General features: G+C 51.2%; 2 protein-coding genes across 3 annotated transcripts; one reads left to right on the forward strand and one right to left on the reverse strand.

Moving 5' to 3' along the window:
- The first annotated feature begins 86 nt into the window (after positions 1-86).
- On the forward strand, positions 87-19,670 carry NAA60 (N-alpha-acetyltransferase 60, NatF catalytic subunit). 2 transcript variants are annotated; one of them, XM_039560234.1, is made up of 7 exons: positions 87-260; positions 11,375-11,490; positions 12,643-12,772; positions 13,734-13,830; positions 16,082-16,316; positions 17,111-17,294; positions 17,705-19,670. In XM_039560234.1, exons 2-6 carry the CDS (start codon positions 11,381-11,383, stop codon positions 17,265-17,267), a joined length of 729 nt encoding a protein of 242 aa, XP_039416168.1. In that variant the 5' UTR covers positions 87-260; positions 11,375-11,380; the 3' UTR covers positions 17,268-17,294; positions 17,705-19,670. The 2 variants fall into 2 exon arrangements, with proteins under 2 accessions (XP_039416168.1, XP_019137207.1); XM_019281662.3 differs by lacking the exon at positions 87-260 and having other exon boundaries at positions 11,402-11,490; positions 12,702-12,772.
- Positions 19,671-20,258: 588 nt separating this feature from the next.
- Positions 20,259-23,128, reverse strand: NUDT16L1 (nudix hydrolase 16 like 1). The gene is made up of 3 exons (XM_039560233.1): positions 22,870-23,128; positions 22,194-22,454; positions 20,259-21,256 (listed from the first exon to the last, which is right to left on the reverse strand). The coding sequence occupies exons 1-3, from the start codon at positions 23,092-23,094 to the stop codon at positions 20,810-20,812; spliced, it is 933 nt and encodes a 310-aa protein (XP_039416167.1). The 5' UTR covers positions 23,095-23,128; the 3' UTR covers positions 20,259-20,809.
- Between the last annotated feature and the right edge of the window lie 370 nt (positions 23,129-23,498).

Here is a 23,498-nt window from a genome sequence, read left to right on the forward strand (position 1 = left end):
GGCCGCCCCTTTAATTCCCCATCCCTTTATTACCGACAGTGTTCCCCGCTCGCCGCCGCCCCCGTGGCCTCAGGGGACCGCCGCTCCCCGTGCGCATGTGCGGCGCTCGGTGGTCACGTGCCCCGCTGCCAGCCAATGGGAAGGCGCGTTACTGCGCGGTGCCCCGGTTGAGGAAGTGCCGCCGGTGTCCGTGTCCAGCGCTCCTTCGTCCGGTTCCGCCTCCCGGGATGTGCTGAGGGCGCGTCCGCCGCCCCTTCCAGGTGAGCGGAGAGAAGTTTGGAGGGTCTCTGTGGTGGGCGAGGGGGCCGGCGCTGTCATGACGATTGCGCTCGGGACGGGCCCAGACCCGGCGCAGTCGCCATGGCAACCCCGGGCCCCTCGCCCCTAGGTCGTAGCGGGGCCAGGGCCCTCGGGATGTGCTCCTGTCCTTCCCGATAACGGAGAGTTCGGTGACATTGTCGCCGCCTGTGTCCTTCTCCATTTCCTTTTCCGTTGCGGCCGAATTTCCCACGGGAAAGCCGGGAGTTTGTCACGTATGGCTGGGTCTCGCTGTTCCCCGCGGGCAGAAAGGAGTTGCTTGGGTTTGTTTGGGTTTGTTTGTTGACGGCTGGGTATTTCTGTGGGCTGTGTGTTGAGGCCACAGGCAGTGCCGTGTCCAGCCAGGAGCTAAAACGTGTCTTGGACAATCCACTCTTGGTTCCAGGCATCAGATTATTATCGTATCTCACTGCAAACTGTCTAAATGTTTAATTATGTTAACTATGTTGAGTGTGAACTCGGCCTGCTCTGTGCCTGTTAGCTTATCCTGATTTTGTTGTGCTCCCAGCCCGTTCTGGGTGATCTTGCTGAGCTCCTGAATCTTGGCCACTCTTCCTTCCCCTCCGGCGTTTTATTCACAGACACACAGAGGCATTAAATATCTGTACTTACCTCAGACCAGACTCTTTTTAGATGGGTTTTTCTCCGTCACTGTTTGTTCTGATAATTCCCAGTGTCCTCCTTTGCTGCTGACCAACAAATGTTCTCAGGGAACTCACTGTGAGCGTGGATGTTTTTCCCCCTTGCAGTGGTCAAGAAAAATTGGAAATGTTTGCATTCCTTTTTTTATCTACTAGCTTACAGATTTATCTGGCTTTTGGCATTGTGGGAGCTTTCTGCAACTGCCAATAGCTTTAGATTTTACCATCCTGGAAATCTGTGCCCTATCCTAAAGGATCATCAGCCAGTTTTGTTGCATGTCTATTCCTTTCTTCTTCCATCTAGTTGTGATGAACCTACTGAATGGACTCTGTTTTCACTGTGGTTTCATCCTACATGATTTTAATCTAATTAATTCCTGTAATTAATTTCTTTTAATCTGCCACAGTCTCTCCTTAGTCCAGGTTAGTATCCTCAGAAGTCTTTATGGAGAACACTTGTGGGAGTATTTTGGGAGCACTTGCGTGTTTTCAGACAGACCAATTGTATGAATAAACTCCTGAAGGTGTCTCACAAGTAAGGTGAAAAAAAACCCCAACCAAACAAAAAAAACAACAACCCAAAAAACCCCAGCTGCTGGCTCTGTCCCAGTGTTATAATTAATGTGGGAACTCATTTACAAGATAAGCCTGAGCAGCCTCACCTCCCTCAGAAGCAGTGACAGGGACTTTTAAAGTAGAAGGTTTTCTCTTGCAGGTTAAAAAGTAGTTCTGTTATATCTTGTAAACTGCTCTAATTAGTGTTTCCATACCTGGTGGCAAAGAAAGAAACATTCAGCAGTGGTGCTGAGACAATGCTTTGCTCTTTGAAGTTGCTGCTGTTTCTCTCAGCAGGTTGTTTGAGGTGTTTAAGGCAAATTGACTTCTCATGTCTGACTAGTTGGGAAGTGGCTGTCCTGTGAATGCCTCTTAAAACCTGTGGCATTCTTAATTTTCACTTCTTTTCCTAAACCAGTGTCAATCATCCTGACTTCTGGTATCCAGGCTGGACTTGGATGAGATGAAACATTGTGGGAACTGCCAGTGGAATTCAGAAAATGGTCTTTAGTCAAAGAGCCTTTAACAGAGCATGTGCATTTATTTTTATTAACGAAGTCTGGTGCTTCTCTCATGTCTGGTGGTATTTCTCTCCCAGTAAGGATGATCCCTATATTTGCATATAGGGATGGGGTTTTTTGGGGGGTGTTATGAATACAGGGGTTGGGCCAGTATGATCTATCAGTCAGTGAGTCAGTGCTGGGCTCAGAGCCCATCGGCTGATGGGAGCTGGTCCTGTCACCCCAAAAGCCATTCTCTCATTTCCTGCCTATTTTCCACCTCTGGGTCCCACCCCAGCCACTCCCAGTGTAATTTATGGAGTGAGCAGGTGAAACTGTGGTTGCAAAGGCTGACTCTGGGTGACTGTTGTAAATACCTGAGGAATTACAAGTGCAAACTCAGAGACTTCCTGGCGGAGCTGATTCAGAAATCCTTGTAGCTCTGCCTTCCTGCTCATCAGAGGCTGCTGGGCTGGAGGCAGCCCTGGGTCACGGACAGGGATTCCCTTCAGTGATGTGTTCAGATGCTTTTAAAGAACCAATTGAACTTCAGCTGCTCAGAGTAACAGCAGAAAAAGATCTGCCTTAGCTGAGCACCTTGTCTACAAACTTGGAAGCCAAGTGCTATCCAAAATCAGTCTGAGAGTGGGATCACTCCTACCTTCCTGGTTTTTTAACCAGTCACAGCATGTCTGGTGGCTTCAATGCAGAGTGTTCCAAAAGGACTTAGAGCTTCATGTCTTGCTCTGTGTCCCCCCCCACCTACTTTCCTGCCTACAGAGAGGTAGGAACAGGAGCTGCTCAGTTTTCCAACATTAGCTTTTAATGAAGTTTTTAATTTCTGCTTCTCAACTTATTACTGTGGCTGTCAGAGCAGATGCCTATGCCAGAATCCATTTTAAATGCTACTAGTTTAAAACAGCAGCATTGGAGTTTTTGAGCTGAACCTGCATGTCTCATGCTTGGAAAACTGCTGAAAAAAGGAAAGGAAAACAGCCGTTTAGGCTCAAATTTTAAAGTCAGGATCTTGTAGAGGTGTTAAGTTTGGGGCACTTGTCTGACTACTAAAGAAGGAATGTTCTTTTCAAGCTTTTTCAAAATTATTTTATTTTAAAGCACCTTGTTTGCAGTAACCTCTGGAAAGTTGTGTTGGTGTCTCCTGTGAGGGTGTAGGTGGGGGGGTTGGGTTTTGTCAGTGCTGCTCCATAATGAGGACAGTGTGTAGGAAATGGAGGCAGCTTCAAATTCCCTTCTCCAGGGGTTCGTAGGCTGAATTTCTGGCTGCTTTTTCAGCCACTACACACATTTTCTGTGTGGATGTTTATTTTAATTCAGAAAGGGCAGCGAGCCTGCAGGTATGGTGGATTGTTTGGGGTTTTTTTTGTTTGTTTTCTGGAGGAAGAGCTGCCTATTGGAAACTTGCTGTGTATTAAATCTCCCCTCCAGTGATGAGACAGACAGTTGCCAATGTGCCTCTTTTGCGACGCTTGGGTTTGAACTCCCCACAGTGCCACTGTCACAAAGCAGATTTTCCCTTCCTCATCTTAACAAGAAAAGATTTAACAGCAAAACCCTCTCAGAGATTCTCGTTTGCCATGCCCTGGAGGAATTGCTGTATCTGGGGCAGCGGGAAGCCATGCCTTGTGCAGTGTGCTTTAGAGGCACTTGGAGACCAGCTCCTGTGAAATCCACGGCTCCAGTAATGTTTCCAGAGCTGTAAGGTGAAAGAACAGCCCAAAAAGCGACCCACATGCAAAACATTAATGTTTCTGCTGCTGGGAGTCTTGACAAGTCCGACTCCAAGTGTGCAGAAGATCAGGGATACGAGTATAAAAGGATTCTCACTAACAGTAAGTGTTTTGTATTTCTAATAAATAACCACTGCTTGCTGCACAGGTAGAACTACATTTTGCCTTCTCACTTCTTAATATCCTTTTGGGGACTGTTTCAAATCCTCATCTTTCATGGCAGGAGGCCAAAGTGTTAATGACCGTGATTCTGTGTGTTTGGCTTTGGAGGCTTTCAGTGCTGTGGCGTGCACACCTCGATGCGGGCGGAGTGGAAAATTGTGTGAAGCTGGAGACAAGGCACAAATATGTTCTTAGAATGGTGTTTTCAGAATTTCACAGCTGAGGAAAAATAGTCTGAGCCATCTGGGGTGAGCCTTTAGGAAGGAGGGCTGAGTGCCAGGATGGTTTTCCCAGGTTGTGTGTGACAGTGCTACCTTCCTGACTGTCAGAGTTCAACGTGCTCTGGCCAAGCTCTTGTAGCTGTTCCACACGAGGGGGGTGTAATATCCCATTGACTTGTTTGGTGTATTTGGTGTTCAGTGGGAGTCTGATTTAGCAGGGTGATACAGCAACATGCTGAAATCACAGCAGAAGCATAACACAGTGATGGCAGTTTATGGTTGAATCCAAATCTAGGTGTGGTGCTTGTTCCTGCTCTCTGTGTGCTCAGTCAGGGTGCTCAGGAAGGATTACACAGATTGAAGCCTGCTTTGCTTCCTTCAAAATGTACTTTTTTATTTGTCCAGTTTTTATACTTTGGGCTCAGCTGTATGTATGTTTCCCCCACACTGGTGTGGCTCTCTCAGGAAGATGTGATTCTCTATTAATTGTCTCAGGGCACCTGACAATTCACCAGTGCAGATGTCTTATCTCAACCCAAGGTTACCCTCCAGCCTCCCTAGGGCTGAGATGAATTCAGCTTTCTTTAAAACACATTATTCCCTGAGCTCACTGGGTTTTGCCCTCCTCCACTGTGGAGTGCTAGTCAAGCACACTGCCCTGGATGGATTTACTGGAGAAGAAAGTCCAGGCACTGACAAACTCCTTTCTTCAGAGTGATGTCCCCAAGAGAATCCCATTAGTGCTTGGGATGTGCTTTAGGGGCAGATGGGATCCACATGGCAGATTAACCTCATGTGTTCCACATGTGACAGCCTGGGGAGCTGTGCCGGGGCAGGTGGTTGGGGAGAGCAGTTTCCTGCACAGAAAGAAGCTGCTATTGAAGGAATTTAAATAATGAGGAGCTCCAAGTCTTGAGCTAGTGCACACTCCTGAGTGACCTGGGGTCTGTGAGGGGCTCTGAGGCTCAGTGCTTTTGATTCTGGTAGAAATGGCAGAAAAACATGGATCAAAAGGTGTTCTGGGCTGTTGTAAAGTCACATAATCAGAGCCTGCTTCCACCCACGTTATTGGGGGTTTTTTTCAGACCAAGGCACAAAATCAGTCATTTTGTCCTAGATTTCTCATTAAGAGTCTCACTCATTCCAAGCTTCTGCTAATGTAGGGAATTAAGTGCTGGCAGTTTTGGGCAGCACTCCTGTGGGATGTGATGAGTGTACAGGGGTGGAGGTGAAATGATCACCGTTCAGCCTGTGACCATGAGCTCCAGGCTCTGTTGGTCTTCATAACAAGGTGGGAATGAGGGGAGCTGTACCTTCTGGGGTTTGTGTGCTGCCTGTCCCAAATGAACCTGTGTGGCGTTCCTAGAAGGAGCAGGAGCATTAAATGCTATAAACAGAGTATAACAAATGGCCTGTCGAGGTGTGCTTGCACTGCATGCTGGCAGAGCTGGGGGTGTTGGTGCAGGCAGCACATTTGATGTTGTGCCTTTAGATCCAAAGGAACTAGTCTGATTCCAGGCAGGGTGAAGAGATTTCCTCCTCACTGACATTATGTGGGCCTAAGCAACTTGATCTAAGTTGGGTTCAACCCCAAAGGGTCTTTCCAACCTAAGTTTTTTTATTCTATGACCCTACTTGAAGTAGTACTGAGAAGCTGTCAAACCAAGTATTTAAATATCTTTAAAAATTTGGATCCTGTTTCTTGGATAATGTTGCCCTAAGTCCTGGAAGCGCCTCTTAGAGATTCTTAGTAATGAATCTATGATGTTTTCAAATCCAGTTGCACTTTCATTGTATTAAATGAAAGGAGCTTGGTGACAGAGGTGTCCGTGTGGAACATTCCCTGCGAGACCAGTAACCTAAAAACACAGTAAGCTGAAAATGAAATGCAGCAGGGAAATCTTTACTGCTTTGTGGAATTAGACTGGTTCAGAATGAATGGTTTCATGTAAATCAAATCCTCAGTACCAGATGGCACAAGGTAGAGAGACTTATAGCTGTGAAAATTCCTGTTCGTGTTCTGGAAGATAATAGCAGAGTTCATGGCTGTTTTGGGTACTGTGGTGCTCAGTCACAGCTAAAATCCTGCATTTTGGTAGCTTTAAGATTCTGTCTGGGCTTTGTTTGATCCTATTTATTTACAAGTGAGAGAGGATACCAAATGTTATTAATTTTTTTTCCTGGAAATCTTGTCTTACTGGGATCTGAGCACTGTCCACACTGGAGTCGCAAACAAAGATTTGGTGGTGACACTGGAGCAGCACCTCTGGTGTGAGGGTGTCCGGCACAAGGAAATCCATCTCTGTCCCTGCATGCAGATCTTCCAGGGAGTGTCTGTAAAGTGAAACAGAGCTACTGTGACATGTCCTGCAGTGCTGGGCAGGAGCTGACAGAACAGGGCCAGCCCGGGCCTCCCCGTGCCCAGTGGGGTTGTTCGGTGTCACTGCCGTTCCTCTGGAGCAGCCCCTTCATGGTGTGTCCTTAGGGGTTTTCTGCAGGAACTTAATCTTTTCCTTCTGTGGAAGGACAGCAGATAATCCTTAATAATCCAGCAGGAGTGTGCTCAAAGTGAATGCTTTGAATTCCTGAAGGTGAAAATCTTCATCCCGAGTCTATGAGGATCCGCACTGTTTAGTGCTGGAGGTGCTGGGACACCAGGCTGGCTGTATGTGCCTGTAGGGACAATGCTGCCTGAATTATGGGATCGATTTATAAACACCCACAGCCTGCCAGGGCTTTTCTTTATTCTTCCCTGCAGCTCTGCTGCTTCCTGTTCAGGATGAATTGATTTCAATTAGCTTGTAAGTAAAGTAAAAGGTATTGATGAACTTCGACCCAGCTTTGTTTCTGCAAGTGAAGATGATTCCTTCACGTTGGTTTTTGTGTGATCACTAAATTTAAAACCAATACATCCCTTACTGGGAGTTATAATTGTAAACAATCCTAGTTGCTATTCATTTGACTTTAGTCTTAGATTACCTGGATTTTATTCTGCCAGGAAATTCAGTGATATTTGTTTCTAGATGATAACATTTTTATTTGGGAATTTCATGAGTTTGTCTGCTTGGAAGCTCAAGTCAAAATAAAAATTAATGAAACCAGCATCTTCTTCACTGGTGAAATCCAGTGGTTTTTTTTGTTTTTTTTTTTTTTTTTTTTGTTTTTTTTTTTTTAGGATGCACAAGGCAGAAGCCTTGTTAAAACATATCTAACAGTGCTAAACAAGAGAAATCTCAACTTGTAGAACCACTTGGCCAGTTTTTTGTAGATATGGAAGTGCGCAAGGGATTTTCAAACACGTTTAAGCAGCTGCCTGCCAAAGCATCAGGCTTTAATCCTGTATTTGAACACCCTGCTGGATTAAGAGTGCTGGTTCTGTGTGGCTGCCTGTCTCTCTAGAAATGTGATATTATGTAGATTTTATGATGATTTTTTAAAAATACAAGAGCTCTAAGAGGGAATGAAAACTTCCCGCTCTTGAGAAAAGCTTGAACTGAGGTTTCTTAGCTGTGAAGCATCTGGTTCATGTAAATAAACTGTTCCTGCACCTGGCTCTAAAAAAGAACTGTTTTTTCTCGATGGGACCTGGAAGTGCTGGTGGTGGAAATGTCAGTGCCTGTATTTGGCTCCATCGTGCTGAGTGAGCAGGGGCAATTCCTGGAGGCCTAGCCATGGCTTGGGCCTATGCTGGAACCAAAGGCTCTGCTGCCTTTTAGACAGAACTGTGGAATGCTGTTCTTTAGCTCATTATACCTAGAGCTTATTGATGCCAAAGATTTGTGGCATTATTTTTAAATAGTAAGTTCAGGCCTCACAATGTACTTTAATTTAAAATTATATGTCAAGTTGACTTATTTAGTAATGCATTTAGTATTTCTTTTCATCCAACTTCCATTCCTGCCAAATATTTGTCATAAGAATATGACAGGTTCCTCTGAGCTACCCAATACACTTGAGGCCAAAACATTTTGCTAGATTTGTTTCAATAAAGCAAGGCAGAAAAGTAGTAAAAATGCTTAAAACCTTTATGCTTTCCTGTATTTTTGAAATTAATTTGTTATGCATTAGTATCTGCAGGTTTTAGGTAAGAAAGGGAATTAAATGCTCAGCTTCTAGTTCTACTTGCTCCTGACTGCAGTGTTTTGTACAAGGGTGTCCTCTGAGCTTTTTCAAATGTTTATTTGCACTATCCCTTCATAAGCATGAAATGTTAAGTAAAATATGAAATGTTGGCTCATTTTCTAATCCTCCTGAGCAAGTGCTTCCTGTTTTGACAGAAGGGTGAGGTCACTGTGCCCCCTGAGAGGGGAGACAGTGGCTGGTGCTGGCCATGTCACCTCCTAGACCATGGCCATCATGTGAACCTAAGTCTGACACTGGAGAAAAAGATATTAAAAGAAATAAGATAACTTCACTTTGGCTTTTCCAAAGTGGCTGTGAACACCCTTGAGTTAACCACATGTCCCTGGAGCCTCCGTTTGGCTTCACAGTAGCCACCATTTGGTCTCAAGGGTCCGAATTTGTGTTGTCAGTGTTGCTACCTCTAAACCCCTAAAGGCCCTTTTAACTTCCATTGAGTCCCAGTATTTTGTTTCACACTGATACTGTTTGGGGGGTTTTTTGTGCTTTCAAACATGTATTTTGTCCTCTTAAGTGAACTCTGAAACTGATACTCAGGTCACTGTGTTGGCTGAGACTTGAGTTCAGGACTTTGTCTGTGCTAAGGACAGCATTGTCACAGGCTGTGCCCAGGGCCAGGACCTGCTCTTGGGTGTTTTTCTAGGTATCCCTGAAGACCCAGAGGCTGTCACCTGGGTATGAAGGGAATTGATTTGCCTGGAATTTCTTCTCTCTTGGTCATAGCAGCCACTTACCACAGCTCTTCCAGCAGCAGCGACACCTGGCCAGGGAGGAAGGGGCACAGGTCTGGTCTCCTAAATGCCTGTGGCAGGACATGGTGCCAGATGGGTGTCCCAAATGTTCTTTAAATGTGCTGGAGCATCTGGATTGGGTCATGTAATGGATGGAGTGAGTTCCTGCAAGCACAACCAGCCCTGGGTGTCTGAATTTGAGGGGAGGGGGGTTATCCTGTTCAACAAAACAGTCATGGATTACTTTTTTGAGGCTGGCTTCAGCTACAGGATAATGCGTAATGCTTGCCCAGCTCTTTGAGAATGTGGTGTGAAATACACATGGACTAATCCCCATAGGAATGTGCCCTGTGCTGGCTCTGCCTCTCCGGCAGCGGCTGCCCTGCCTTTTCTACTCATTAGCAAAACCATGGTGGTTTCATTTCTCTCTGATTTATTAATGCTGAGAAGGGGTGTTGCCTTACAGGAGCATTGAAACTTTGCAAGAAAAATGATCCTGTGGTGTGTCACAGCTCTGAAATGGCTCAGCAAAGGGTTCAGCAAGGGTGGGGGGTGAGACTGGGGTCCACATCATCAAGCACCCAGTGGTGTGGATCTGATGAGCCACAGCCAGCAAAGGGTTGCCCTTCCTTCTTCAGGGTCCCATGGGGTGAAGCTGAAGCTTCTTAAAAGGTCACCAGAGGCTGGGGGTGGGGAGTGTGTGCACCACTGTGACAGGGTACAGGTTCCAAGTCTGGCCTCTGAGGACTTGAGCCAATTCTGGGAGTGTAAAATAAGTTTTAAAGGCAGCAAGCAGTGCAGGGTTTTGTAGGTGCTTAAGTTGTTTTGAAACTGGCACCTGGACTGACTGTGAGTGCTGTGGGCTGCTCAGTAAACAAGCAGCCAGTCCTAGAACAGGCTGTAAAATAGCTGTGATGCTTTTTAAGGAATTCTTTGGAGAGGAACAAGTGATCCATTTCAGTACAGAGTGACTGTAACTGGCAAAGTAGAATATGCTGAAGGAAGGGACCCATCAGGATCATTGAGTCCAGCTCCTGGCCCCACACAGAACACCCTGGGAATCCCCTGAGAGCTTGTCCAAGTATGTTTAATAACTTAATAATTTACAAGTAATTGCTAAATTGTAAGTTTGGCAGCTTAAAATTGCCCAAACTGGCAATTCTAACTTTGCCAGTTACTCAAATGCCGCTCAAATGGCATATGCAGTCCAATGGGGAGTGTGTTTAAATCTGTTCCTCCTCGAGCTCTGAGCTTTAAATCAAGAACACTGGAGAGCTGAGCATCCCTTTTCACAGGAGGGCATAGACAAACACCGCTCTGTGCAGCTTTTCCCTTATAACTTGGCACTTTGAAACCAAGACCTGAGACTCTTAAAATTGGGAAAAGAAAGTAAAAATTTTAAGTAATTTGGTTTTTTTTAAGGGTGGTGGCTTTGTTTTTTTTTAATTTGCATCCTGATCTGGTTCTTTTACCTGGGAGGGTCGGAGTGAGAGAGATGAAGGAACTGACTCCTCCTGTCTCCACTCACCTTGTCTGTCTCACATGGGAATAGAGAGAGTCCTAAAACGTGTTCTCCAGTCATCCATCAGTGCTACAAATGCTTTTACAACCACTTTAGCTATCACTTGCTTCTTTCCCTCTGGTACTTGTTAAAAAAGGCTGAAGACATTGCAGCAAGTGTTCTGTTTGTACTTAGCAGACTGTGGCAGTGCTATGGAGAAAAGGTGTCCTGGGATTTCTGTATCTGAGTGCTCTGTGCTGGGCTGGGAGGAGCTGTGGCACACAGGAATGAGGGGAAGTGAAACTAGATCTCATTTTACCAGCATAGGCTAAACAAAATGAACATTTTAAAGAGTTGGAATCCTCTGCATATGTACTCACTGGAGATGGCAGGAGTGTGCAAGAGGACTTTCTAAACGTTCCTCTAGCAGTGCTTCCTTTTTAAGCTGTTTGTTCAGTTTTGTTTTAACAAAATGTTGGTCCTGCATGGATGTTTGAAGAGCTCCATGCAACATAAGGTACACTTGGCACATTGTTGGCTCATTTAATGCTGTTTTTGGAAGGGCTGGTGGCCATGTGCTCCTTGCATGCAGAGTCACCAGACTGTACTGCCAGGGATTGGGATGTGCATGGATATGGGGCTGGAAGGCTGGGTCAGGCTGAGCTGGGAGCTGGGCTTACCCCGTGGCCAACACAGCTTTGAGTTCCTTCTCGGGTTAACATTGCTATGTTTCGTTTTGTCTCTCCTGAAAACTCACTTTTCTGGGAAAAGCAGCTTTATCCATGCCAAGCCCCTCCTGGTGCCGTTGGATCAGACCCTGCATTCCATCATTTCTCACGTGCTTCCTTCCCTTGCAGGCGTGAATGACAGAGGAGGTGCCCCCGACTGCACTGACGGATGTGAACCTGCGCCTGCTCTGCCACGATGACATAGACACAGTGAAACAGCTCTGTGGAGACTGGTTCCCAATAGAGTATGTGACTGGTTTGGGGTGGCAGGTGGGGACCTCGGAACAAATGGTGTGAACCTGCACTGGTCCAATTCTGTGCAGCCTCAGGGCTGTTACCAGGACAGCAGCAGGTTGGGAATCTCCTCTGCACTGTGGTGGGGTTGCTGTTAAAGGTCCTTTGCTGCCTGTCCTGTGGCGTACTGGAGTCATCAGAAACTTCCTGTATGAGGATTTTGGCAGGAAAATGGGCTTTGTAATTAAAGGGATGCATCAGCTTCTTGAGAAAGACTGAATGAGATGGGGAAAGGAGGACACCTCCAGGAAAAAGGACAGCATCCCTGTGCTTGTGAAAGGAAGTTGTGTCCTGGAGCGTGGTGCTGGGAAAGCACCCTCAGAGCCGAACCAAACTGGCACGGAGCTGTTCCTGAGGGACTGCTCTGAATGTCCTGGGGGAGCTGAGCAGTAACGTCCCTTGGATCGCTGTTGCTCCTGTAGTCTGGCTTAAAGCTGATCTCAGCCTGTCCCAGGTCAGCTCCCCAGACCCACATTTGACAAGCACAGGAATGAGGAGCTTTTCTGGGGTACACTGACAGATTTCTGGCCTAAAGCATCCAGGGAAACCACAGCTGTAGACTTCATGGATTTTTAACTTTAGCTTCATAGAGAAGGTTTATAGAGGATTCTAGCAGATTATAATTAAGATTGAATAAAATGTAACAAATCAGCAAAAGCATTCATAGTATTTTGAGTTTGTGGATTTCTTTTAAAATCAAGACATGCTGAACTCTCACTTGGAAATAAAGAACATACAGTAGTTTCCCTTTAGCTGCAGAAGGAGGAGGAGAACTGGAGGCTGGTGGTGTGATTTGTTTTTTTCCTACCAATATGCAGTATTTTTTTTACATGTGTATGAAATTAATGAGATCCTTAAACTCTTAGATGAGGGCAGATGTATCTTGCATTTAAAAATAACTTGCTAAAGATGGATGTGAAAGCTCTGGGCAAAGACTGTAAAATGAAAATGTGATTCTCTTAGCAAGGCAGGAGGCCATTACATAGTGAAAGAACCCATGGTACCAAATGGGATGTAACTGCTGTTTCCAGTTGAGGAGCATCTCATGCCTGTTCCCAGGGGCTTTGCATCCCCAGACATTGCCGTTTCTGGTTCCTTCCCAGATACCCTGACTCATGGTACCGAGATATCACTTCCAACAAGAAGTTCTTTTCCCTCGCAGCCACATACAGAGGCTCCATTGTGGGGATGATAGTGGCAGAGATCAAGAGCAGGACAAAGGTGCACAAAGAGGTACGTGACTACCCTGGGCTTTAGTGGTACAGAATCCACCCCCTGCCGTGGGGAATGGGGGATGGGACCTGTTTGGGGTGGGGTTTTTTCCCTCCCCTATTCAGACACTTGATCCTGAGTTAATGTAAGGAATGAAGCACATGCTGATTTCCAGCCAATGGAGCAGGGCTGGGGGGCTGTGTGGTACCACAGAGGCTCTTCCAGCCCCATGGGAAGCTGAGGGATCAGATCCTGCTGGCTAATCCCAAAGTGCCTGTGCAGCAGGCATTGCACTGCTGCCTGGCCATGGCTGGTGTAGCTGTGGGAGCACAGAGCTTCCTTAGCTGTACTGGGTGAGTCACTCTGGTGACTTCCTGCAGAAACTGCTCCCTTTACTCAGTCCCTGTCCCGAGCCCTGAGGGCAGGTAACCTGTCTGCAGAGAGCTTGGACTTCAGAGATAACAGAGTTTGGAGGCCAAGAGAGACAATCCAGTGGGGCAGAGAGGGAAAGAAGAGATGGTCAATGAAGACAGTGTGGGAGAAGAGCACTAAAAAAAATAAGGGCAGTGCAGGGAGTGTCTTGTTCTCTACAGCAGTGCAGAGATCTCCAGCTCACACAGCTCAGGTGCAGCTTGCAGGACTTGCTGGGTTGATCTAAACACTGCTGAGTGACTCCAGAACTGGCACTTTTGAGTCCTTCTGGTAAAGAAAGCAAGTGTGTTCTGTCCCTAAAGCCACAAATAGTGGACATAGTTAGGAAGTACTGTGGTCCGTGTTCTGCCTCTGGGAGGATGATGTGAAAATAGGAATAGCCCCATGCTTGGATATTTTAACTTCCATTCCAAAACCTTCAGCTAACACTGTTCAGTGAAGAGAAGTTTCTTGTTTTAGCCTTGTGTTTAGGTGTTCCAGTACAGGGTTCTTGATTTCTCCTGTGCCTCCCCAGGTACCCTACTAAATAACCTGTCCTATCTCTACTCAGGATGGAGATATCCTAGCTTCCAATTTTCCTGTGGACACTCAAGTTGCTTACATCCTAAGTCTTGGAGTGGTGAAGGAGTTCAGAAAACATGGAATAGGTAAGATGCTGCTAAGTGCCAGCTGTTGCTGTTGTTTGCCTGGTGTGGCCAGTGGGTGTGACTGAAGGAGCTCCAGCATGTCCCTGCAGTATCCCTGTGGGAAAGGCCTACCCGTGGCTGGTACCAGCAGATGGGAAGGTGATGCACCCACATCCCATTCCTGGTGATAGTGCAGGGGCACTGGGAGGTTTTTACTGGTGTGGGCACAACACAATATGCAAATATTTCCAAAGAGCACAGGCCTTTGTCAGCCTTGTTCCCAAGGGCCAGCTGAGCACACCAAAAACTCACACTCCTGCTGCTGAGACTGTCTGCAAGTGTAAGAACTTCACCCAGGAGCAGGGTTTGAAATTATTTTCTTTCTGGGTATCAGCAGTCTGATCCCTGAGGCAGAAAACAGAGCTGCTTTTAACCTTTCAGCTTCAACAGATAGAACAAACTGTGAGAAAACCACAAAGGGAACTGGAAAAGAGTGTAACTTGTGCCTGATTAGATCTCGAATGTACAAATCAGCTCTGAATGTCTGCTGCCACATGCAGCATTCCTGCAGCCATTTGAAATCCTGGAGTCAGAAAGGCTTTCTCTCTGTTTAGAGCAGTTGTGTTCTGTCACCAAGTGCTGCCCTTCTGGTGCCATTTCAGGCAGGATGTGGATCTTTGATCTGCAGAAGGGAATGGGCCAGGTTTGGCAGTGTGACCCAGGGGTGCACACCTGGAGTCTCTTCAGTGGATATGGGTATAACTTAGCACCTCCAAGTCCTCCCTTCTTCCCCAGGAGTGTTTGGAGAGGTATAAACTTAGAGGATACATAAAGAAATGACCACAGAGTCCTTGGTGAGAGCAGTGTTTAAGCCTTCCATTAAAATGCCACTGGAGAGAATTTTCTGTACAAAGAAGAAAGTGGTAGCACAGAATGATATTCACAGAGGGTGAATAAAGAGGTCTTTCTTTACAATTATGGTGGTTTTCAGTCTCCTCTTAATTTCCAAATCCTAATTTTTTTTCCCAGTTCCATCTTGCTGGAATTTTCTCCTTTCAGAGTCAGTATTTCCTGTATCCATTCTATCTGCACAGCGTGTTGCTGTGCTCTCTCAAAAACTTTTGAGCTTGCACCTGTAGCAACACAACCTAAAAAAAAATGCTGCTGCTTTTTCTGAGACCTTTCTCTTGAGGTTTTTCTACTGGTGTTTGAAGCTGGAGCCTTTCATGCAGGAGGCTCTTCACTTCAGCCATGCTTCTGAGCACTAAAGCACTGATTTTCCTCTGATTTTTCTCTGATTTTTGTAAAAGGGTTTGGTTTCTAGTTCTCTGCTATTCTTAAACCACAGGCCAGCTGGATTTCTGTGAGGTAGAAGACTGGAATATCTCATAACAAAATTGAACAATTGTCAATGTCTCAGTGGTTTTTTGGGCTTGGCTGATACAGATGCTCACAAAGTATCAAGTGGCCATGAAGTCAGTGCTGTTCACTTCTGCTCTGAAGTCCTGTGGGTCCTGCAGGGAGTTCTACAGGCCCTGGGATTGTGAAACAGCAGCAGCCATCTCCCCTGTGTGTTAGTCAGGCTGATTCTTTAGCCTGGTGTTACCACACCTGCTGGAAGAAGTTCCCGTGCAGGTTCTGCTGCGTCCTTCATGCCATGTTGAGGTGGTGTGGATGAACCCTAGGTCTTGTCTCCTGGGGCTGGAGTATCCTCTGTACCCTTCCGGTTTTTTCCTGCTGGCTGCAGCAAATCCAGGTTGGATGAGACTGTGTCTCTTCTCTTCTCCTTAGGAGGCATCTTAAAGTCCCACCAGTTCTTAGATTTTTATTCAAGTTCAGCAGACACAATACAATAACTTGCTTGTGAAGTCCTGTGTTGACACTCTGCTGTTTCAAATGGCTTTGAAAGAAGTAAATGTATGGGGTGGAACTGATACCATTGAAAATGAGTCACTGACCTTCCCCAAAGCCAGGAGCTGCTCTGCTGGGGATGGGCAGTACTGTCAAAGTTCTGGCTCTGTCTTGTGGTTATTGAGTCAGAGGTTTGTGTCTTCGAAATCTCTGGGTTTTGAAGCTGTGCTCACAGGTGAGACCATATATTAAAACCATGTAGAGGGTCCTGTGAGAACTGGGTGGGATTTGGGGTCTCCAGGTGTGTGCAGCAATCCCTGCTTAGACACTGGTGCAGGAGGACTCAGCTGGGCCCCACAAACCCTCATGCTGAGGGTCCCTGGGGCTGCTCACTGTGATCCTGCTGCTTTCCCTTCAACAGGTTCCCTCTTGCTTGAGAGTCTGAAAGATCACATCTCCACCACTGCCCAGGACCACTGCAAAGCCATCTACCTGCATGTGCTCACCACCAACAACACAGCAATAAACTTCTATGAAAACAGAGACTTTAAACAGCACCACTATCTCCCCTATTACTATTCCATCCGAGGCGTCCTCAAAGATGGCTTCACCTACGTCCTGTACATCAATGGTGGCCACCCACCCTGGACAATCTTATATCCTTTCCCTGCAGGCTGCTGAGCAGAGGCCAAACCCTGTTTTGGGTTAGCAACAGCAAAGTGTGGGTAGATGTGGGGACTGAAACCTGCTCAGAAGTGGGTTTAATCTGAAGCTGGAAGGTAGGTGATGTTAGAGGGATCTGACAGTGATCCATGTGTCCCCAGGCTCCCTGGACTCCTCTGGGAATGCTTCAGGGAGCCAGTGTAGGATCGTTGGAGCAAGTTGGATGCCAATGAGAGTGAGTGCTGGTGTTAGGCCAAAGTGCTGGGTGTGCTTTGGCTAGTAGGGTGCAAGATTTTGCCACGAACAGGGCAGAGAAACCCTTGGTCTTGCTTCCTGTGACCTGGGATCTGCTGTGAGCCTGGCCTGGCCTGGATCTCAGCAGGCTGCTCCCACACTGACTTAGGGAGATTGTCTCAGGTCAATGGATCATGCAGAAGAAACTTCATCCTTCCGGGTGTAGCTGGTCATTTCCAACCTCCCCAGGCAGGTGGATGGATTGCTGTCCTCACAGGATCTTCTATGGAGTGCAAAGGGAACTGGCAGCTGCTTAGAAGAGGTATTTCCCACACAAGCTGGAGCTGCCATTCCCAAATTGCCATCCTTTACAGGGCAGAGCAGACCTGCTTTTGATAGAGAGGTGGAAGCAAATGATTGCAAGGAGCAGATGTGACTGAGCTGAGCAGCTTCCACTGTGCCAGGGGTCCCTGCAGGCAGGGCAGGTCCAGGAGTGATTTAGGTTCTTTGCTAAGTCACAGGGTAAGTGGTGTTGTCCTTAACTAGTGGCCACTGACTACCTACAGCACATTGGCTCCACGCTAGCCAGCCTGAGCCCGTGCTCCATTCCCCAGAGGATATACAGACAAGCCCAGAGCCTCCTCTGCAGCCTCCTGCCCTGGTCTGGCATTTCTGCCAAGAGCGGCATCGAGTACAGCCGGACGATGTGACTGAGCGAGGGTGCACAGGAAGCACAGGTGGGTACTGGGGCCAGCTCCCTTCCTGCCCCATGGCCACCGTTCTGTACAGAGATCCTGGAGTGAGCTCATCCTGCTGCTGTGGAAGGTGTCTGGGCAGGGCTGTGCTCCAGCTCCAGCCAGCAGCTGAACTCCTGCTGGTTTCATCTGAAGGGAAATCAAACTCTGACCTTATTTACTTGTGCCAAGCCCAACAGCAGGTGGAACCTGCTGTCCCTCTCCCTTTCCCAGCTGCTGGAGCAGCATGCAAGACCCACAGTGCCTGAGCCCTCAGAGTCCCAGCAGAGTAACTGGAAGCCCCATTTGCTGCCAGTGCCATTGCACGTGTGTGACATTTCCAGGACAATGGCTCCCCAGCACACTTTCCCTAAGTGTTTCCCTAAAACATCTGCCCTCTTTTCTTTCCATAGGATTGTTCCTCCTTCCTTGTGACACCCGGCTCTGCGCTGGTTCCAGTGATGACAGCTCTTGGCCAGTGACCCAGCCCCTGGATGGGACTCCTTGTTCCACAGGGACTGACCTTTGGTAGAACTTCACCCTGGGGCTGCAGCCCCGGCTCCCCGTGTGGGCTGGTGGGCCTGGCTGTGCCACAGCCACGGGCCCTTGGTGTCACCACTCCGTGTGCATGTTGCACTGTCCCCGCCACTTGCCTCTGGTTTGCTCATCCCCATCCATACCCAGAATGTTGAGGGGTTCAGCTGCTGCTCCCACTCCATCCACAGCTGCTGAGAGCAGCTGAGGGAGGTTCATGGAGCTGCACTGAGGAACCACTTAAATGAGCTGGGAGAGCCCCGGCTGGCAGGGCAGAGTCTGCCCTTGTTGCTGGGGAAGGGGGGAGCTGGGTGAGGGGAAAGGGGGGAATGGGAATCATGTTTAGGTCCTGCCATATCAGCTGCTGGTGTGTCCTGTGGGTAACTTCCAGGGAGAGCAACTGCCTCGCATGAGAAACTACCCAGCCCCACCAGCCCTCTGGAGTGATGTAAAAAGCAGCATATAATTCAGGATGCATAAAGTAGAAGGCAGGGAATGAAATTGCTATTTCATAGTGAAATATATATGTATTATACTGTATAGATCTTTCTGCCTTTGTCCAAGTTGGAATGTAGCAGGGGAGGGGAGCTGGGAGTGTAAGAGTCTGGTCCAGAGCCCTTCTCCCCTTCCTTGGCACCAGGCTGGATGTCGCAGGACCTTGAGGGATGGGATGTGTACAAGCATAACAGCTTTCCCTTACTGAGGAAGATCCTCAGCTGCTCAGCATTGTGCTTTGGGCTGTGGTCTGGGCAGTCTCTCAGTGGCTGCCCAATGTGTCCTGGCTGCAGGACCCTCTGGCTGGACTGAGTAGCTCATGTCCAGCCTGTGTGGAAGCCCCAGAGCTGCAGCCAGGCCAGGGGCCCTGCTATATTCCTATGGTAAATCCCCCTTCCCTGGCCAAGGCTCTTCCATGCTCAGCACCAGAGGGATCCCTGCCAGAGCAGGCGCAGGCCCTGGATGGGCTGGCACTGCCAGTGCTGGCAAGGGGTGGGCAGGACCTGGGGGTGCCACATGGCTCAGGCTGGGCCTTAGAAGAGCCAACAAGCACATTCTGACCTTGCAGCCTGGATGGCCAGAGAAAGCCCTGTTTGTATCTAAGCCCCTGGGTGGGAGCTCAGTAATAAAAGGACGCAGGAGATGAGCTGCTGTGACTAGTGCCAGCCTGGAGAGCAGGAGGCCTCAGGGGCTGGCACGTTTGGTGTCTGGGAGCATCACCAGGGTGTTCTGGGAGGTGCTGGTCCTTCTGTGGCTCAAAGACAAGGTAAAGAGGTGTTTATGAGGAGTCAAACAGGGCACTGATGGAAAGCCCAGCCTTTGAAACTTTCAAGCCCCAAAATGCCAGGGCTGCCTTCGGAGTGAGGGCATCTCTTCCATCCCATATGATGTCTCTGGCTCCCCTCTCGTTCAGCAGTGCCAGTGGCACTGGGCAGGCAGCTCCTCCCCCAGCCCCAATGCTTCCCCATGGCCCCTGACACCCTTCTAGCCTCAGTTGTTACATTTTAGTTTGGGGTATTTTTGCTTATCCACTTTTTACTTAACACATCTGTTGGTATAGAGTTTCTTTAGCAGGCCAAGCCCGTGGTTTTTCTCAGCACTTGCTTTCTCTGGACCAGAAAGAAGCTCTTTTCTCCTGATTGCCTGGGACTGATGTGTATGTGTGTCCCCACTTTCTCTCCTGTCTGTTATACAACCCAGCTCCGCTACTGGAGCACATCCCAAGGGAGCTGTGGCTGGTCTGTGTGCCCTCCTACCACCCTGCCCTGAGGTGTCATCCCCACCGTAGCCCATTATTTATTGAAGAACCTCTTGCTGAACATCTTCGATTAAACCAAACCTCTTTTTTGAGTTGTGTGTCCCTGCAGAGAATCTGCCTCTGATCAGCTGCTCATGCTCCAGCCCTGGCCTTGTGCTCTGCCCCGCTGTGGGGTGACCACAGACCTTTTTCTACAAGGCTGGCAGGGATCCTGGGGGAGCTGCTGCTGCTCCAAGGCAGGGATGAGCTTGGAGCAGGCAGAGAAGGGACAGGGAAGGGAAAGCAGTTCCTCCAGGGCTGAGCCCGTCCTTCCAACAGGGCTGCAGGAAGAGTGGATTTTCCCAAGGCTCAGCTGAAATGGACCGGGGCCTTGTGCAGTTGCAGCACTGGGCTCCTCGCTGGCTGCCCCCATTTCAGCCAGGACCAAGGCCCCTCAGGCGCACAGCCAGTGCCTGGGAGGTGCTCCTGCACTTGGGGCAAGCTGCTCCAAGCCCCTGCCTGGAGCCCTGGGGAGCACAAGGCATTCTGGAGCAGCCCAAAATCTCAAGGGTGTAGTGGTGTAGCACCTGAGCCAGCCCACATCTGCCCTTCACCCCTGGCCTCTGTGCTCCCCCACCCTGCACATCCCCAGCTCTGGGTCACTGCAGGCTCTGCACCAGCCCTCAAGAACGATCCCAAACTTTCAGCAAAGCCATTTATTCAACTTTCCTGCTCCCACAGATCTCCAGGTGGGGACCCACATGAGCATCCCCAGTGCCCCAGAGGGAATTCATGGCATGGCTGCCCCATTGTGCCAGCACCCCAAGCAGGAGCCCGGCCAATAACATGGGCAGAGGTGCTTGACCAGAAGCCCCAGGCCTCAGCTGTGCCCGGTGCCAACACAGCCACGTCAAGACAGGGCATTTAAAAAATTAGATGTTTTGTTCCTTACAAATGAAAGAGGGACCTGACAGCAGCAGTGTGTCCCTGAAATCAAAGCATAACTCTAAGGCTCTGGTGCCCTCGCATAAGCACATGAACTCCCTGCAGGGGCTGTGCAGGTTGATCTGGGAAGCTCGCTTAAGAGTTTAATGGCCATAAAAATAAAATCGCTTTTCCCTGCTTTAGACAAACCCAACCCCTCCTGGCTGAGCAGTGGGATCGCGTGGGCAGCCACTGCAGCCAGCCACGGGTCGGAAAGTTAGAAGTCTCTCAGCTCACCCACTTTTAATTGAATGCCAACAGAGCGGCGTCACTCCATCGCCTCTGTCAGCGGCTGCTCCGCCACAGCATCAGCGCCCAGCCCCGCTGGCTGCTCCAGCGCCTCGGCCCCCGCCAGCTGCTCTGCCAGGGCCTGGCCCTCCAGCCCCACGAGCTGCTGCTCGGCCCCCGCCTGTGCTGCACCCGGGTGCTCTGCCCTCTCTGCCAGCTCGTTGCCCGCTTTAGCCAGCTCATTGCCTGCCTTGTGGACATGCAGGTGTCCTGCTGCCCCTCCAGCCTGGTCGATGGCCGCCTTCTTCGGCCTCTGCGTGGCAGCCACCGCCTCGGCCAGCTTCTCCTCCGGCACCATGTTCAGGATCTTCAGGGCAAACAGGAGCTGGAACTTGGCGGTTCCTACGAAGGAGTTGGCCAGGAAGTTGGGCAGCCCGCCCATGCGATCCTTCTGGGTGTAGAGTGGGACACGGACCATGCCCATAACCTGCAACAGCACAGGCACAGCTCAGCAGGGGCCACGGCAGCACCAGCCCCCCCGCCCTGCGCCCCCCTCTGCCCCACACCCTCACCCAGTGCCCGCCAGCCCTTGGCCCCAGGCTTGCCCTGCCCCTGTGCCAGGTCCTGCCCCTCCCTCCCACACCAGCCCCTGCCCCTGCCTGCCCTCAGCCCCACTGAGCCCCTTCACTGCCCCTTCCCAAACCCCACCAAGGCCCCTGCTCTCCCTGCCCATCCCCTCAGCCCAGCCCTGGCTCTGCTCCCCCTTCTGCCCCTTTGGGGGGATCCCGCTGCCCCAGCCCACTATGGGGAGGAGTCCCACTTTCCCCTCCAGCCCTGCCCTGCGTGGGGACACCACGACTGACCCACGAGTCCCCCTCAACCAGGCCACAACCCAGAGCCCTCTGCCTCTGCTCACACGGCTGCCGACACCCACCGAGCGCCCCGTGGGCGCGCGGGGAGGCCCTGGCTCTCGCGCTCTGCCCCGGCCATCAGCCGCACTTGGCTGCCCGGGAGGAGGAAGGTGCCTCCCGCACGGGAGGAACTCGGGTCACAGCGACATCACCACACCGAGGTCACGGTCCAGTCCGGGGCACTCAGCCCAGGGCAGGGGGAGATCCCCCCCCAGCTGCAAATGGCCCTCGCCTGCATCCTGAGGCCGAGCGGTAACACGGGGCTCGTCCCTGCGTGGGTGGACACCGGGAAAGGCTGGAGCCCGAGCTCGCTATGCTCCAGAGCCTGCGGCACGACCCCGGCCACAGTTCCTAACGCCGATGCCACGGGCGGTGCGGGCACCTGCCGCCGGCAGCTCTACCTGCGGTGCATTCCCCGGCCGGGCTGGCCAGGGCAGCCCGGCAGACCCAGGAGGGAAGCGGTGCCTTCCCTGGGCTAACTGAGAGCTCGCACACCCCTCCCGGGTGTCCCACCTCCATCCCGTGGTCTCGGGAATGCACCGCGCTGATCTCGATGGTGTGCAGCTCCTCCAGGGTGAGCTGCCTGGCGTAGAAGTGTGCCACCACGCGATGTGGCCCCTCTGTCAGGTGCGAGCACAGATAGTCAGCTTCCGTCAGGCGCACACAGCCTAAACCCAAGCCCAGCACCCGATTCAGACCGTCCTCCAGGGACCAGTAACGGCGATCCACGAACCCCCCGGGAAAGCCCAGCAGTCCGTCAAATCGCATCTGCATCTGCAATAGAGGCGCAGGGTGTTAATGGGGCACGGCGCGGCCCCCGGCGGGGGGCGAGGGGGCGTCACGGAGGCCTCCGGAGGAGCCGGAGGAGCGCGGGAGGCGTCGCGGCCGCTCCGTCGCGGCCCTTCCAGCTCCGGCGCATCCACGACCATTCACCGACAGCGGCCCGGCCGCCGGGGCTCTCCGCCCCGGCCGCACAAACCCGCGGGCCCGGGGGCTCCCCCCCGGGCTCGGGCCCAGCCTGATACTACCACCCTGCACGGGAACTACCGCGGAGCCACCGCCCCCTCAGCCCGCCGCCCCCGGAGCCCGCGGCCCGACCCAGCCCAGTCCGCCCCGACCCAGCCCGAGGGCCCGCCCGCCCCCGCCCTGGTCCCAGCCACGGCCCGGCGCGGCCTCGCCCGCCCCTCACCAGCACGGCGTAGCGCAGCGGGATGCGGCCGAACAGCATGCCCGGGTTGGGCGCGTACAGCATGGCGTGGCACGAGTGGCTCCAGCCCGGGCCGAGCCGCATCGCCTCGTACCGCGTAAGCGGCTTCAGCTCGGGCACGCCGGGCACGCCGAGCGTGGGCAGAGGCGCAGCGCGCCCATGGTGGGCAGCGGGCCCATGGCCGCCATCGTCCCCACGGCCCGCCATCGCCTCGCGCCAACCGCCGCCCGCTCCGCGCACGCGCCGCGCCCACGGCGCCTCGGGGGCGGGACCGCCGCCCGCCTCAGCCAATGGGAGCGCCGCCGCGCGCCGCAGGGCCAATGGGCTCTCGGCGGCGCCCGCCAATCCCCGCGCGCGCCAGAGGCGGGGCCCCCCGCGGGCGGTCAATGAGGGCGGGAACGGCTGCGCGCCGCCGCTCGCCTTATTAGGGCAGCGGCGCGCGCGGGGGCCGACGGCGCGCGCGGCCAATCACAGCGAAGCGCGGGGGAAAGGAGGGGCGCCGCAGAGAACGCCGGGAAGGAGGCGGGGGCGGGAACGCACGGAGCCCGCCTCCCGTGCCCTGGCCCGCCCCTCACGTCAGTCTCCGCCCCGCTGCGCTGGCCCCGCCCCTT

This window comes from Corvus cornix, chromosome 14 (assembly GCF_000738735.6).
Source record: "Corvus cornix cornix isolate S_Up_H32 chromosome 14, ASM73873v5, whole genome shotgun sequence".
Classification (NCBI taxonomy): Eukaryota; Metazoa; Chordata; class Aves; order Passeriformes; family Corvidae; genus Corvus; species Corvus cornix.

Bases quoted from the DNA above. Each gene is read 5' to 3' on its own strand.
- NAA60 (XM_039560234.1), top strand. From the start codon at position 11,381: ATGACAGAGGAGGTGCCCCCGACTGCACTGACGGATGTGAACCTGCGC. The intron at 13,831-16,081 runs GTAAGATGCTGC...TCCCTTCAACAG, and splicing joins GTTCAGAAAACATGGAATAG to GTTCCCTCTTGCTTGAGAGT. The intron at 16,317-17,110 runs ATATCCTTTCCC...ACTAGTGGCCAC, and splicing joins CACCCACCCTGGACAATCTT to TGACTACCTACAGCACATTG.
- NUDT16L1 (XM_039560233.1), bottom strand. From the start codon at position 23,094: ATGGCGGGCCGTGGGGACGATGGCGGCCATGGGCCCGCTGCCCACCAT. The intron at 22,455-22,869 runs GTGAGGGGCGGG...CCTCTATTGCAG, and splicing joins CGCTGCGCTACGCCGTGCTG to ATGCAGATGCGATTTGACGG. The intron at 21,257-22,193 runs GTGGGACACCCG...GTGCTGTTGCAG, and splicing joins CCCGAGACCACGGGATGGAG to GTTATGGGCATGGTCCGTGT.